At 34.7% G+C, this 14981-nt stretch overlaps 1 protein-coding gene across 2 annotated transcripts in view; it reads left to right on the plus strand.

The window, feature by feature from the left end:
• Positions 1-14981, plus strand: part of LOC105214633 (disheveled-associated activator of morphogenesis 1) — an 80078-nt gene that overhangs the window by 61892 nt on the left and 3205 nt on the right. For both annotated transcript variants that reach the window (XM_011188168.3, XM_054232559.1), the window contains exons 2-6: positions 7394-7978; positions 13595-14140; positions 14206-14403; positions 14472-14693; positions 14750-14927. In XM_011188168.3, the coding sequence (XP_011186470.3) occupies positions 7394-7978; positions 13595-14140; positions 14206-14403; positions 14472-14693; positions 14750-14927 (1729 nt within the window). The remainder of the gene's footprint in view (positions 1-7393; positions 7979-13594; positions 14141-14205; positions 14404-14471; positions 14694-14749; positions 14928-14981) is intronic.

The raw sequence follows: 14981 nt of genomic DNA on the forward strand, positions 1-14981 counted from the left end.
AAAAGTCTACAAAGTCTCCAAATATTTTTTTTATTTATTTGGACAAAAATCATCCAAAATTAAATTTTTAAGGTCTACAAACTCTCCACAACTCTAAAAAGTTTAAATAAACATATTTTTTTATAAATCAATATGCACATTCATATATACATACATACAACGAGTAAACATGTAATAAGTTACGTAGTCCATATGTGCACAAACCCTTTATATATTTCAAAATTTGGCGTATTCAAGTATTTTTTGTATCAATAAATCAAACCAGGTGCAATAATATTGCGCACATACAGTCATTACAGTGCCCGAAAATGGATTGCAACCAAAATATCTGCACCACTTAAGTAACCCTGCCAGCCTTTGTTTTAGCATTAGACACTCGTTACTCCTTCGCTTTGGGTGGCTAATCGCGCCTTAAGTATCTAACTAAATTTCGGAACATAAAGCAACATTTAGCAACTGCTTACCTACCGCCACAAAGTAGTCGAACCGAACTTCAAACAAAAGTGTTGCAACATTGCAATATTTCACCTTTTCTTTCTTCACTGCGCTGCGCTATTGTTGTGGCAATTTGCGCCGACTGCTGTCACGGCTGACTTATGTACTCAACATACATACATTTGTCCGCCGGACGGGCTCGTGCCGCCGTCACCACCGCCAGCGGTCAATTAGCGTGTTTTAGTTGACTGTCTCTTTGCCGCATAGTAATTGCGCCACCGCAAATCGCAACGGTTGCATGCATACAAATATGCGGAGATATGTACTCGTGTGTATTACATATTTTCGGTAACGATTTGGCCCAAAAATAACTTTGGAATAAAAAAATGCGAGTTAACAGCGCGGGCACGACTTTTTTCTTCTCTACACCTCACCACCGACTTGTTAACAGGTGTGTGTGTGTGTGGAAAAAATATTTAGCAATGCAGTTATAGTGTTGCCAGCACCTGGTATGCAGGAAAGTTGCATTCGATTATGCTGGCGATTAAGACCTTTTTAAAGCTGTGCAGCAAAAAATGTTTAGCTAAAAGCAAAAACAAATTATTATTCATTGGTTGTTGTGTAGGATGTAAATATGCGGGCCTTTACTTAATCACATTTTCTTTCACTGCAATCCATGCAATAAGTATTCAGCGAAAAAAAGGTGTTAATTTGCTTGAGTAATTGCTCGAGATTTTTTTGTTAACGCACAAAAGTGGAGGGGATATGAAATAAATACATTGAGACTGAAATTAACATGAATTACTTAAGAAAGAGTGTGATTGACATATGTATAGCTCTACAGAAAATTAAAAAAATGGATAGCTAAAAAATCGAAACCAAGAGCATCTGGACTCATATATTCTTAAAATATTTAGAAAATATGCAATACATTTAATTTTTACAATTTTCTTGTATATTCCTTATGAACATATATGTATTCATATATTTGAAATATGATTTAAAAAGTTTTTTTGTAGAGATTTCGAAAGTCTACAAAATCACCAAAATTCTTAATCATTTATTTTAAACAATTTGCAAGAGTCTTCTGCCTTTGTAGACATTTTGAAAGTCTACATATACAATTCAATAACTTGAAAGAGACTAATTTTTTTCTTTGGCGAATGTACGAAAGTCTACAAAGAGCCCTTTACCATTATAAATGACAGGTTGGTTGGTTGGTTGAAATAAAAGGCGAAAACAGATTGACCGCATGCGGCCGCACAGCCATTATTAGGCCCATTGTGCTCCCCGAAGGTATCCTGATAAGCATCACCTAAACAACTCGGTCTCTTAGATTAGAGTATTGGGAGCGATGGAAGGTTTCTCTTCTTAACCGACAGAAGGCTGGACATTCGCAGAGATAATGTTCTAGTGTCTCGTCATCTGCAGCGCACGCCCTGCAGTCTGCCGATTCTACTATACCAAGCCTCTGCAGGTGGTCTCTTAGAGGTAGGTGCGTGATAACCCCTGTGATACAGCTTAGTTCTCTTTTGCTCAAAGTAAGAAGTTTTGTGGTCTGTCCAGTGTCAACATTACCCCATAGTAGTTTGGTGGTCCGACACGTGTTATATGTTCCAGGACCTAAGATGTTCCCCTAGCATCCTAGCATCCATTGCTTTAGACAGCGCTTGAGAGAACTGAATGGTCTGGGGCAGTTTAAGGGAACTGCGTTCCCAGCTGCCCCTGAGCGGGCCAACTCATCCGCCATTTCGTATCCTTCTATACCTATACGACCAGGTACCCAGATAATACTATTATAAATAATATAATAATATTTTTAATAAATATTTAATATGTAATTTGAACAACACAAGTTTCAATTTTTTTCGCAAATACGAATGTCTACAGTGTCTCCAAATATTCGCAAAGTTTTTTAATTTTATTTTTTCAAAACATCAATATTTAAAATCTATATACAGTTTAGGGCTAATAAATAAATTGTGTTTGACATTTTGAGCAATTTTAAAGAGTTTTCTTTCAAACCTGAATTCGGAATTCTTCATATCTTTGTTAAGTATTGCAAATCAATTATTTATTTTATTTTTTTAATTTTAAATGTAGAATTACATATTTTTAAATATTTTCCGATTCAAATTTTCAAATAAACTATAACTTTGTCTACATTTTAGGTTGTAAAATTTTTACTCAACTACTATTTTCATATCCACTATGTCTGTTTATGTACACTGTTAACTAGCAAGGTTAACTAACTTAAAATACGGACCTGCTCCTATAATTCCACCAATAAAAGTCAGTACTTTCGAAACTCTAAGGCAAATGAACGGTCATCGTGATTTGGCGCAAATACTTGTCTGTCGCGAAAACTTTGTTTCACTTTTACATAACTTTATTGCGATTGTCAATATTTTTGCTGTTCGCAACAAAACACATTTGTAAGTCTCCACAACCTGCATATTCATAAATGACGAATAGACATATCATTACACTGTGAGTGGCTATAAAAAATTTGTAAGATGGGTAACAGGGCATGACTAATGCATTAAGCTTTGGTTATGACTGCGAGCACACATGCGAGGGTAAACTCTACACATATGACAAGTGGTTATAGCCATTTCTTTGCAATATAAAATGACCACAGCGACAGGAAATTGATGTTTTTTTACAAACTTTTGTTTTATACATTTCTGCATGCAAAAACATATGTATCTATGTGTAGTGAAAGTGACTCTTTCCACTTTTACAAATGTTTGGCTTTTGGGTGGCTGCATTGTTGTAGCTACGTATACCGCATCTAAAGCAAATGTGCGCGCTTAAAACAATGACCATCATACCGGCGTTCAATGGGATAGCAGCAAAGATGGTTTGAGCAATAGCAAAAAAAAGCCAGTCGTCAATAGCAAAAAGAGAGATATAACAAATAATTTATATGTATCTTTTTTAAGTAATTTCAAGAGTTTCCTGCAGTGTACGTTGGCGAAATTACTGCAGTGTAAAGTGGTTAAAAGTTTGAACACTTTGCGAAAGTAAAATTACTTTGAAAAGAAAAGTTTATGCTACAGATAGGGGCTTGTTTACACAGAAACCTTTCCCTTTACAAACATTGTAGCTATAAAATCTACAAAAAAAGTAGTCAATATTTTGGAGAGTAGTGTAGAGTTTTTAATTTACTTAAAAACATATATTTTGGCTGTTATTATTAATAATAAGACAGTTTATGTTGAGATACATAAGTTTTGAAGTTTTGGAGATTTTGTAGACTTTTTTGTTTTTGGTAAAATAGCACATATAAGATATTTTAGACATGTTTGCATCAAAAGTGATTCATAAATAATGTTTAAACCAATTGGAGAGTTTTAAAAAATTATGTTTGCTTTGTTTCACAAGAACTGTGTTAAAAACTATATTGCATAAATCCAAACAACATAAAAAGCACTAACTTCTGGATATAAATAATCTAGACATTAATGATGAATTACAACAAGTAATCAAATCTGGTTCTAAAACGGTCATAAAATATTACAATTCCATATAAATCACGAGTGCTCTGACAGTCACCTACATACAGCGCTAATTAGATTCAATTGTCATTAGATAATTAATAGCTTTACATCCAAATATGGTTGTAATGAATTGTCATTTCAACACTGCAAGCGCTTAAGGGTTTTTGCTTTAAGTAAAGTAAACAACTTTCGCTTTCAAACGCTAACTTAAGGCAAACAAAAAAATCTGAAAAATGCATATAGCTGATTGATATATTTCTGCACAAATATCTTTGAAAATTAGCAATTAATGAGATGCAATAAAACGATTAATTAACGTAAGAAACGGTGTTACGATGGCAGTGGGAGTAAAGCAAATAACGGCAACAAAGTTATTATGAATGTCGTCATATATTGCCGTTCAGGTGGTAGTAGGTTGTAGCCGATGTGACATACCGAATGCAGAAGCTAGTATTTGTAATGCAAAGTTTAATATGAGATTTGAAAGGTACCTGGTGAAAAGTTTTTGAAGAAATTTTAGTCTCCCAATTGAGAAACACGTGAAGTTATTGAAATCTAATGCAGCAAAGTAATTTTGGAGATTTTTTATCCTTTTGACAGAATACAAAACATCTCGGTTAAGATTAGTTGTAGAGAATGTAGACTTCACTAGTTTCTATTTTACAGTACTAAGGATGCATTATTATTTAACAATATTTTTACAAAAAATTTAAATGTTATATTTGACGTAATGGAGAGTTTGTAGACTTATTTTAAACATGTCAAAAATTTCTACACAATTTAAGAAAAAATTTGTTTCTAATTGTGATGTGTGCAAGAAATTGAAATTGTGTATTTTAATGTAGCGGAGAGTTTGTAGACTTATTTAATTTTAATAAATATATATATTTTTAAATGGTATATTGAAAGAAGTGGAGAGATTTGAAATTTTCTTCTGATTTTTTTGTTTTAAAATTTTATTATATACATAACCCTCTGTAGTTTCTTTTTCAAAATATTTCAAAAATTTTAAGCATTATTTAAAGTATGTGAAGAGTTTGTAGACTTCTATAATTTTTATAAATTTAATTTTATTGATTTTTTTAATTAATAAAAAGTGGGGGAAAATTTTCTCTTATCATATATATATATGTTATATATATATTAAGGTATTTTCAATATATATTTTTTTTATTTGGAAGTAGTGTAGAGTTTGCAGTCATATTTTATTTTATTAAATATTTTAGTTTATTTTGTTAATGACAATTTAAAAACATAAATTGTATTTATTATGGCTTTTTCAGGGGATTTAAATGCTGTGTTTGGAGGAAGTGGAGAGATTTTTAGCTGCTTCCATGATTTTTTTATTATTTTTTATACTATCTAATTATAATTTGTTTAAAAAAATGTCAAAAGTTTTAAGGTTTATATTTAAAGATTGTGGAGAGTTTATAGACTTCTAAACCTTTTTTCAGCGATTTTTTTTAATTACAGAAAAGTTGTGGAACATTTTCTATTTATTAAGGCATTTTTAAAATTAAAATTTAATATTTTAAGAAAATGTAGAGTTGGTAGACATAAATTATTTTTAATTTTGTATTTAAAAAAAAAATAATAAATTTTTTAAAAGATGGAAGAACAGTGTTGATTTTAGCAGAATATGTCTGTATTCATAAATTACATTGAAATTCTTAAGTTTTTTTTTATTGCAGTCATTGCATAAGAAGTCATATCTAAATTCCAATTGTGAGAACTAGTCTCTTGTACTATTTGTTTTTAACTATCTATCTATCGCTTATTAATCGATATTTACACATTCACACACATATACAAAAATCAATTAAAACGCTTTAGATTGTACTAGTTCTGTATGTAAGTATGTGAACGACACCACATAATTCATATATTCAAATGAAGCCGACACTTGACGCCTCCACAAGGCAAGCCCACCTGTTGCATAAAATTTGTATTTACGAGCATTGCATTGGCTTATGGTTTCACATAACCAGACATACACACGTACATGCAATTGCATAACAACTCGTTCGCTATTCTTACATGCTTACATGCACGAGTACTCCATCGACATTTACGTTTATGGACTTCTTAGACTTGAACTTTAATTTGCATAGACATTTATCAATGCATAACCCTTTGATGAAGCGTTTCTCCTCCACAATTGCTCGGTTTATTTGCTCCACATGCAATTTATGGTATATGGATATTACCATTTAATTCCTTTCCTTTGTACAGACATGCCTACAACAATAAATACTAACAGTTATTTATGTTTATTGAATATTTTTCTTTAACTGTAATGCATTGGCACATTGACATTCAACTCGCAAGCAAAAAAGAAGAGGAAGAACCGGTTGCTGTCATGCCTTACTTGGGTTAACTCAAGCTGCAAGAATTGTCATATACATATGTACATTTGTATGCACAAGTGCATGTATAGCACATTTACAGTTGAAGGTTAAGCCACATCACTGCTGCTAAAGGCTGCAATTTGTGATTTCTCAGCACTTTTTCGGCATATTTAATTGGGAAAATGTCCAAAATGAAAATATTTTACACATAAATAACTAAATTGGTCATGTGCAAGCATATTCTTGATCGTTTATATACTTCTTTTTTATAAAATATTATTGTAGAATTCCATATGTAACTCCAATTTAGCTTATCTAAACCAAAATAAATAAAAAAATATATACTTTTTTTTATAAACATTATTGTAGAATTCCATATGTAACTCCAATTTTTGCTTATCTAACACTAAATAACAATTTTTGGCTTAACTGTTTGACTGTCAGTAAATTTAAGTTTTTGGAGACTTTTCCAAAATAAATTTGTACTGATTTTAATGACCTTGAATATATAAATAAGCTTAAAAAACAATTTTATATCGAACTTATTTTAGGTGGAGACTTAATTTTTAAGCATTTTTACATATAAATAAGCACATTTCGTCATCCAATTCCCAAAAGTATTTCATTTGAGTACTTTACGTACATATTTTTTTACATTATTGCAAGTGTAGAGTTTGGAGAATTTTTCGTATAGTTAGTTTTATGGAATGAAGGCTAAAAAATTAGAAATATACATACATATAAACTGGTGTTCGTTAAGCTAAAACTTCATATTAATTTTTGTTGTAGACTTTGTATAGTTTCCATTGGACACTCTGGTTCACTGTATATTAAATCAAAGCTGCAGGAAAATCTTAAAAAGAAATATTCAATAAATTCATGACATATGTTCACCGTTTATATGAAAAAATTTTGGAGAGTTTGGGTAAATTATACATACATATGGATATTGCAAAGCTGTAACTAAATTATATAAATCAATTTAACCTTCCAATATACATACAGTCAAAAATTGTATACAAAAACTGTCAATTTTGTTTATCTCTAAAATAAAAAAAATTGAAAACTAAATTCCTCATTATCATTATCCGTTCTTTTATTCCACAGACACTTCAGTCGTGTCCCATCGGCTGTGTCAACGAACCCGACACCCTCAGTGCCAACAACGACAGCCTACAGACGACGCCGGATAGCACATTACAGAAGCCGTCCCAGCAGCAACGCAACAACAACAACGACGTGCACAACAATCATAATAATAATAATAATAACAACAATAACAATCACATAAGCAACAGTCACCTATCGAATAGCGCCACAAGTGACACATCATCAGCGTCCTTTCAACAGCGTTTCGATTTCAATCGTTTAAAGGCGCGACTGCCCGAACTCAATTGTCTACACAGCTTGCAACGTTATTGGCAGCAACAACAACAACAGCAGGGTCAACAACAACATTGTGAAAATATCGACAGTGACATCTTAACTGGGTCACAGAGCGATGAATCCGGTGGTGACAAAAGCTCATATTACACCACCAACATATTAGGCTGCACCATCAGCTATCCATTTGGTAAGGAACCAAAGACGAACGGCGTCAAGGAGACGCCATTGCAAAAGTTCTATCGCCATCAACAACAGAAGAAAATGCCAGCATTTCGTGGTAGACGCGGCTGGTGTGGGTGCTTTCAGGTGAGTCTGCCGTCAAGATTGTTGCCTAATGCAATTATGTAGAATGTACGTCCGTTGGTTTAACTAAACGTTTGCCACTCATTGACAGTCATTAAGGAATGTGCAACGAAGCGTCATATACGTAATTGTTGCGGTAATTGGCGAAGTCAGGCGTACGCGCAATCTTCGTTGCAAATGCAGCGAGACTCAAGATTTTTATGCCTGCGTATAATTTGTTGCATGAGTAGTTTCGATTTGTGCACCTAACGGTTAAATACTACAACAAATGGAAGCGCTAGCAAAAAACCTCAGTTTATGTATAATTTTTTAAAAAGAAATCCGTTTTTAAGACCTAAATTTTGGTTTTGAGTTTCATGCGTGAAATTTGGTACAACTATCTCGAGCAATTTCTGATACAAATGGCGACCGTTTCAATATCTAAAATCCTCGATTGGTTATTTTAAAGCTTCGAGGATATTTCTGGGTTAAAATCTTCCAATAAAATCCAATACCAAATCGTCTTCAAACTCATAACATTCTCAATTATGGAACACCATGAATATCCCTGTCTAAAATAGAAGAGTAAGCTCTGCTAAATCTCAAACTAGGGTGTAAGCTACAATTATATAATTATATAGACACTCCTCTGTTCGCTCTTTGACTTCTACACGGCTACTTCACACAATTGATACAAAGTCTTGATAGTTTCTCTTTATTTAATTTTACATTTTGATTTATTCATGTTTCTTGTTCGATTCACTACTCTCATAATGTGATCCCTCCCTTCAAATATACTCAATTTATTTCTTTTTTCATTTAATTATACTAGTTTATTTTATTTACACCAGTTGCTTGTTCGATTCACTGCTCTCAACAGAAAATATTTCATAATTTGTGATTATCTGACTCGAGTGATATAAAGATTTGCGTTTCTTCTCTTTCTTGTCTCTTGATTAAATAATACCCGTACATTAAAGTTATGCCAGTTGCTTGTACGATTCACTTCTCTCAAAGTTTTGCCATATCGTCAACATCTTCTACAACTTCCGTGAACACTAATCGCGGTATCATCCTAACTTTAATCTGCCTTACCTGTACTTTCAAAATGGTTAGTATGAAGCACATTGTCTAGTAATGGGTGTTTAGCAAAAATGGCGAGCGCTGCCGACTTGAAACATCGTTCAAGTGTAACGAAAGTCTTTGGTGTTCTTTTCCTTTCATTCAAACACGAACTCATTGCATTGGTAATATTGCCTATAATGACGATGTTCACAAAGCGCTGCGCTTGGCTCAAAGTCTTAGCAAATTCTCAACAAACTAGAGCGTGAAAATACAAATTGTGTGCATTTGTTGTTGTTAGAGCCGCTAAATTTAGAATGAAAATTGCAATTTTTGTTCATAAATGGAAAACTCCTTGAACGTTTTCGAATAGCATTATACAAGTTTTTTAATACCATAAAATTCTGTGGTTATTCTTAGGTTAGAAGTACGCACTACCGCTACTTAGAACTAGAACTCAACCCATGTTCCAAACAACATCAAATAGTTTTTTTCTAATAGTACTTACTTCTCGGAGCAATGCCTAACTTCCAAGTGGATTTCATAAATTTTAGATATTCGACTAAACTTCCAGCAGAAGTAGGAATATATTTCAAATATTTTGATAACAAATAACAAACTCTGGTAAAGAGAAAGAAAGAGATTAGTCAGTGAAACAACTCCATAGTTTAACTTCAAGGAATAGCACTTGAGAACGTGACTTAATAATGACATGGGTTTAAATACCCAAGTTATAACTTTATAAATCTTTAAACCTCAAACTTTACAGACTTATTGAGGAAAATAAACTCCTCGTTGTGGTCCCTGTGATACTTCAAACCCCGAAAAAATCGATATATTGAGGTTGTCGAATTCCAAAAGATAAGAATACTAAGTGAAACCTCTCTTGGATGGACACTCACCGTCGAGCGATTTTTGTCTTCCAAAGAGAGGAGTCCGCTTCTACAAGCTTAGTATGTATGCGATTGGCGTTGCAACCGTTTAGCCGATTATAGCCGAATCGACGATACTGCGCCACCTCTCTCTCTCCTTCGCAGTTCGGCGCCAGTTGGAGATCCCAAGTGTTACTAGGTCGCTCTCCACCTGTGCTGGAGGGTTTAGTCCATTCGGACAACATGACCTAGCCAGCGTAGCAACTGTCTTTTTATTCGCTGAACTATGTCAATGTCGTCGTATAACTCGTACAGCTCATCGTTCCATCGTCTGCGGTATTCGCCGTTGCCAATGTTCTGAGGACCATAAATCTTGCGCAAAATTTTCCTCTCGAAAACTCCTAGTGTCGTCTCATCTGATGTTGACATCGTCCAAGCTTCTGCACCGTAAAGCAGGACGGGAATGATAAGCGACTTGTAGAGCTTGATTTTGGTTCGTCGAGAGAGGACTTTACTGTTCAATTGCTTACTCAGTCCAAAGTAGCACCTGTTGGCAAGAGTTATTCTGCGCTGGATTTCGAGGCTGACATTGTTCGTGTTGTTGATGCTGGTTCCCAGGTATACGAAATTATCTACGACCTCGAAGTTATGTCACTGTCAACAGTGACGTGGGAGCCAAGACGCGAATGCGCTGACTGTTTGCTTGATGACAGGAGATATTTCGTCTTGTGCTCATTCACCTCCAGACCCATTCGCTTCGCCTCCTTATCCATGCGGGAAAAAGCAGAACAAACGGCGCGGTTGTTGCTTCCGATGATATCAATATCATCGGCGTACGCCAGGAGCTGTACACTCTTGTAGAAGATTGTACCTTCTCTATTTAGCTTTGCAGCTCTTATCTCGCAATTTATTTATTTAACTTTATTAATATTATATAATACACAATTTGACCCACATTTTCGTCATATATATTGTATAAAGTTCATTGAAAGTTGGAAACCCTAATATTAGGTTAGAAGTACCGAGGTTCTAATGTTCGATATATGGGGCCTTGAAAACCTATGGTCCGATTTCGGCGATTTTTAGAATGGGGTTGACACACTATAAACGTAATATTTGTACAAAGTTCTGCATCGATATCTTCACTAGTGCTTACTTTATATATTGTAAAGTAAACGATTCAGATCGTCTTCAAAGTTCTGGTATATAGGAAGAAGGCGTGGTTGTGAAGCGATTTGGCCTATTTTCACAACATATCATTGGGATGTAAGAAAACTATTACAAACCAAGTTTCATTGAAATCGGTCGGGTAGTTCCTGAGATATGATTTTTGACCCATAAGTGGGCGACGCCACGCCCATTTCCCATTTTATAAAAAAATCTGAGTGCAGCTTTCATCTACCATTTCTTATGTGAAATTTAGTGTTTCTGACGTTTTTCGTTAGAGAGTTAACCCACTTTTGGTAGTTTTCAACCTAACCTTTGTACCATTTTTGGACTGTATAAGGTAGTACCTAAAATAAACGACTCTGGAAAGTTTCCTTGATATAGCTTTAGTAGTTTGCGAGATATGTACAAAAAACTTAGTAGGGGCGGTCCTTCATACCAAATTTTACTTCCATAGCTTTATTTATAGCTTAATTATGGCACTTTAAGTGTTTTCGGTTTTCGCCATTTTGTGAGCGTGGCAGTGGTCCGATTACGCCCATTTTCGAACTTAACCTTCTTATGGTGCCAAGAAATACGTCTTCCAATTTTCATCAAGATATCTAAATTTTTACTCAAAGTTACAGCTTGCACGGGCGGACAGACAGACATCCGGATTTGAACTTTTCTCGTCACCCTGATCATTTTGATATATGTGACCCTATATCTAACTCGGTTAGTTTTAGGACTTACAACCAACCGTTATGTGGACAAAACTATAATACTCTCGTAGCAACTTTGTTGCGAGAGTATAAAAATTTGTGTGAATTTTAAAAATCACCGTTCCCATAATGGTTTTCTGGAGTTATCTCAAAACCCTGATCTGATTGGGTTAAATGGACTTCGGATTCAGCGATCCCAAAAACATACACATAGTGAGAGCCCCAGGTCATGACAAATCGAATATTATAAAATTAAATGCTATAGCTGAAAAGTTGTCAAAAATATTTATAGATATGTATCAATCTTTCACGAAATAATAAAATATATATATTATTCAACGATGATGAATAAAATTGTATCCTCTAAATGCTAAAGTTGAATAGCTTGCAAGAGTATTTATCGATGTATATCGATTGTTTTCTTTATTTAAATCAAATTATCGATTATATATCGACAGTTATCTGAAAAAAAGCTTTAAGCCCCTTACAATCTACTTTTTCCAAATAAAAAGTATTTTCACATGTTCATTTACCCTGATTTATTACATTTTTATGAGCCATCCACCTTTCTCCAGCACATAGGTCCACTTCTAGTTTATTACCACCAATAAAGTAAAAAGATCGAAAAAACCGAAACCATCTCTTACTTCAATTTATTGCCACTTGATAAAAAATTTCGCCAAATTAACGGTACTAATGAAAAGTAAATATTTATGCAATTGTTAATTACAAGGCCGCACTCACTTTCACACCGATATGTGATGGCATAATTTCTGTTTGTATTGGAAAATATGCTGGCGACACACTACGGTAGCAACTTAACGATTGCGAAAGTTGCAACAACTACTGAAATGCAATAACAATAACAGTAAACGCAATGAAAATTCGCAAGCGATTGCCACTATATATTTTCCGCATACTATGTGTGTATGTATGTGACGACAAAGCGGATCAAAAATTCATTAATGGCAATGGCTATGACTGCTGGTTGTACGGAGTGCAGTAAAAGTCTCCATATTATGGTTCGGTTACTTTCTAAGGTGTTGGCATAGTTATCGCCGCTTGATTTAGCGTTATTTATTGAAATTTGTTGTAATTTTTCCTTTATTAGCTTATTTGGTGTGCTGATTTGGCCATTTGCACATAGTGCACGAATTAGCGTAGCCGAATAATGGGCAGCGCAAAAGCCATGTACGAAAAACTTTTAGTTTATTGCGGAATTTTAAGTTGCCAATATATTCAGATAGTGCTTGATAATATTAAAAATATTTGGTGGACTAACGTACTTTTTATATAATTATTGATTAAAGAGAGAGCCATTTGACAATATTAGAGATTTTGGAGACTTTTGGCAATTTATTTATACCAATACAAAAATTAGAAAATATTGAGAAAAACAATCACTTAAATAAATTTGGAGACTTTGGAGGCTTTACAAAAATTTGTTTTAATAGCAAAATCAGATTAAAAAACTACAAATTATTAAACAAAAATATAGAAAAAGTAACATTTTATCCAATAAAAGTTTGGAGACTTTATAAACTGTCTTAACCTTAACGAAATTTTAACTTTTCTTGATTTTTCTTTTCTAATAGTTTATTCCAAAAAAATAAATGACTCACTGTAAAACGATAATAAAATTAACATGCTCAGTATAGAGTTTGGAGACTTTTTAAATTTTTTTATAATCGAACCCCATTAATAATATAGTGCTTACGTCAGTACAAAATATTTTCTTTTTACCCTTAATTAGCATAATTTCTTTTTAAAATGTCCATTTAGTACTATTTAACTCTACAAAATATTCAACTATTATCTTGTATCTATCTCATTTTTAGGATGACGAACCACCGGAGATTTGTGTGGTTGAAGGCGCCTTCACGCTACAAACACTCACACCCACACAACCCATGCCACCCGTGGACGAGTTGGATGCGAAATTTGCCGAACTCGTCGAAGAACTCGATTTGACGGCACCCAATAAAGAGGCCATGCTCAATTTGCCGCCACAAAAGAAATGGCAAATATACTGTTCACGTAAACAACCGATCGACACAACCGATGGTAATACCGCAGCAATCACACAACCACCCACAGCTGACTATTACATCGAAAACCTAAAGACCTTAGTGCGTTATGTGAGTCTCAGCTTTGAAGATTCCAACAGTCATGAATATTATCTGCGCATCGAGGGACATGGACCGTTTCTTGACGCACTCAAAACGGCGTTACGCACATCGACACACAGCTTCGTGTTGCGCTTCGTCGATCTGGAGGGTTTGCCTTGCCTACTCGATCTGCTGCAGAAGATGGACGTATGCGTTGTGAATAGCTTGCTGCATACGCGAATTATTGGTTGCATCAAAGCGCTGATGAATAACTCGGTAAGTTTCGGTGGCTGCATGTGTGAAAATATATTTGGAGACTTATCAATTTTTTTACGCTCTAGACCGGACGCGCGCATGTATTGGCGCATCCCACATCGATCGATACGATCGCACGTTCGCTAGTGGCGGACAATGTCAAAACAAAAATTGCGGCGCTGGAAATTCTGGGCGCAGTCTGTTTGGTGCCAGGCGGACATCGCAAAGTACTGCAGGCTATGTTGAACTTTCAGGAATTCGCAGCGGAACGCGTGCGGTTTCAGGTAAGTTTTGAGTTAAACTAAAGAAAAGAGACGAACCGACAGTTGATGGTTTGGCTTATCTGTTTTAGACCGTCATAAATGATCTGGATCGCACCAGAGGTGTCTATAGCGATAATATCAATCTGCAAACCGCCATCATGTCATTCATCAATGCCGTACTCAACTATGGACCTGGACAGGAGAGTCTCGAGTTCCGTCTACATTTGCGCTACGAATTTCTAATGCTCGGTATACAGCCGGTGATCGATAAATTGCGGAAGCACGAAAATGAAACGCTCGATAGACATTTGGTAAGTATATATTTTGACTCTACTTTTGGACACAATTTCACAAAATCAAACTGTAGGACTTCTTCGAAATGGTGCGCGCTGAAGATGAGAAAGAGCTGGCGCGCAAATTTAATCACGAACATGTGGATACGAAAAGCGCCACGGCTATGTTTGATTTGCTGCGTCGCAAATTGAGCCACTCGCCCGCGTATCCACATCTATTATCGCTGCTCGAGCATATGCTCTTGTTGCCATGTGAGTAAACACAACCGTCATATAGCAATTTTCCCTCTTGAGCTCACGTTTACT

The sequence above is a fragment of the Zeugodacus cucurbitae genome, chromosome 5 (assembly GCF_028554725.1).
Source record: "Zeugodacus cucurbitae isolate PBARC_wt_2022May chromosome 5, idZeuCucr1.2, whole genome shotgun sequence".
NCBI lineage: Eukaryota > Metazoa > Arthropoda > Insecta > Diptera > Tephritidae > Zeugodacus > Zeugodacus cucurbitae.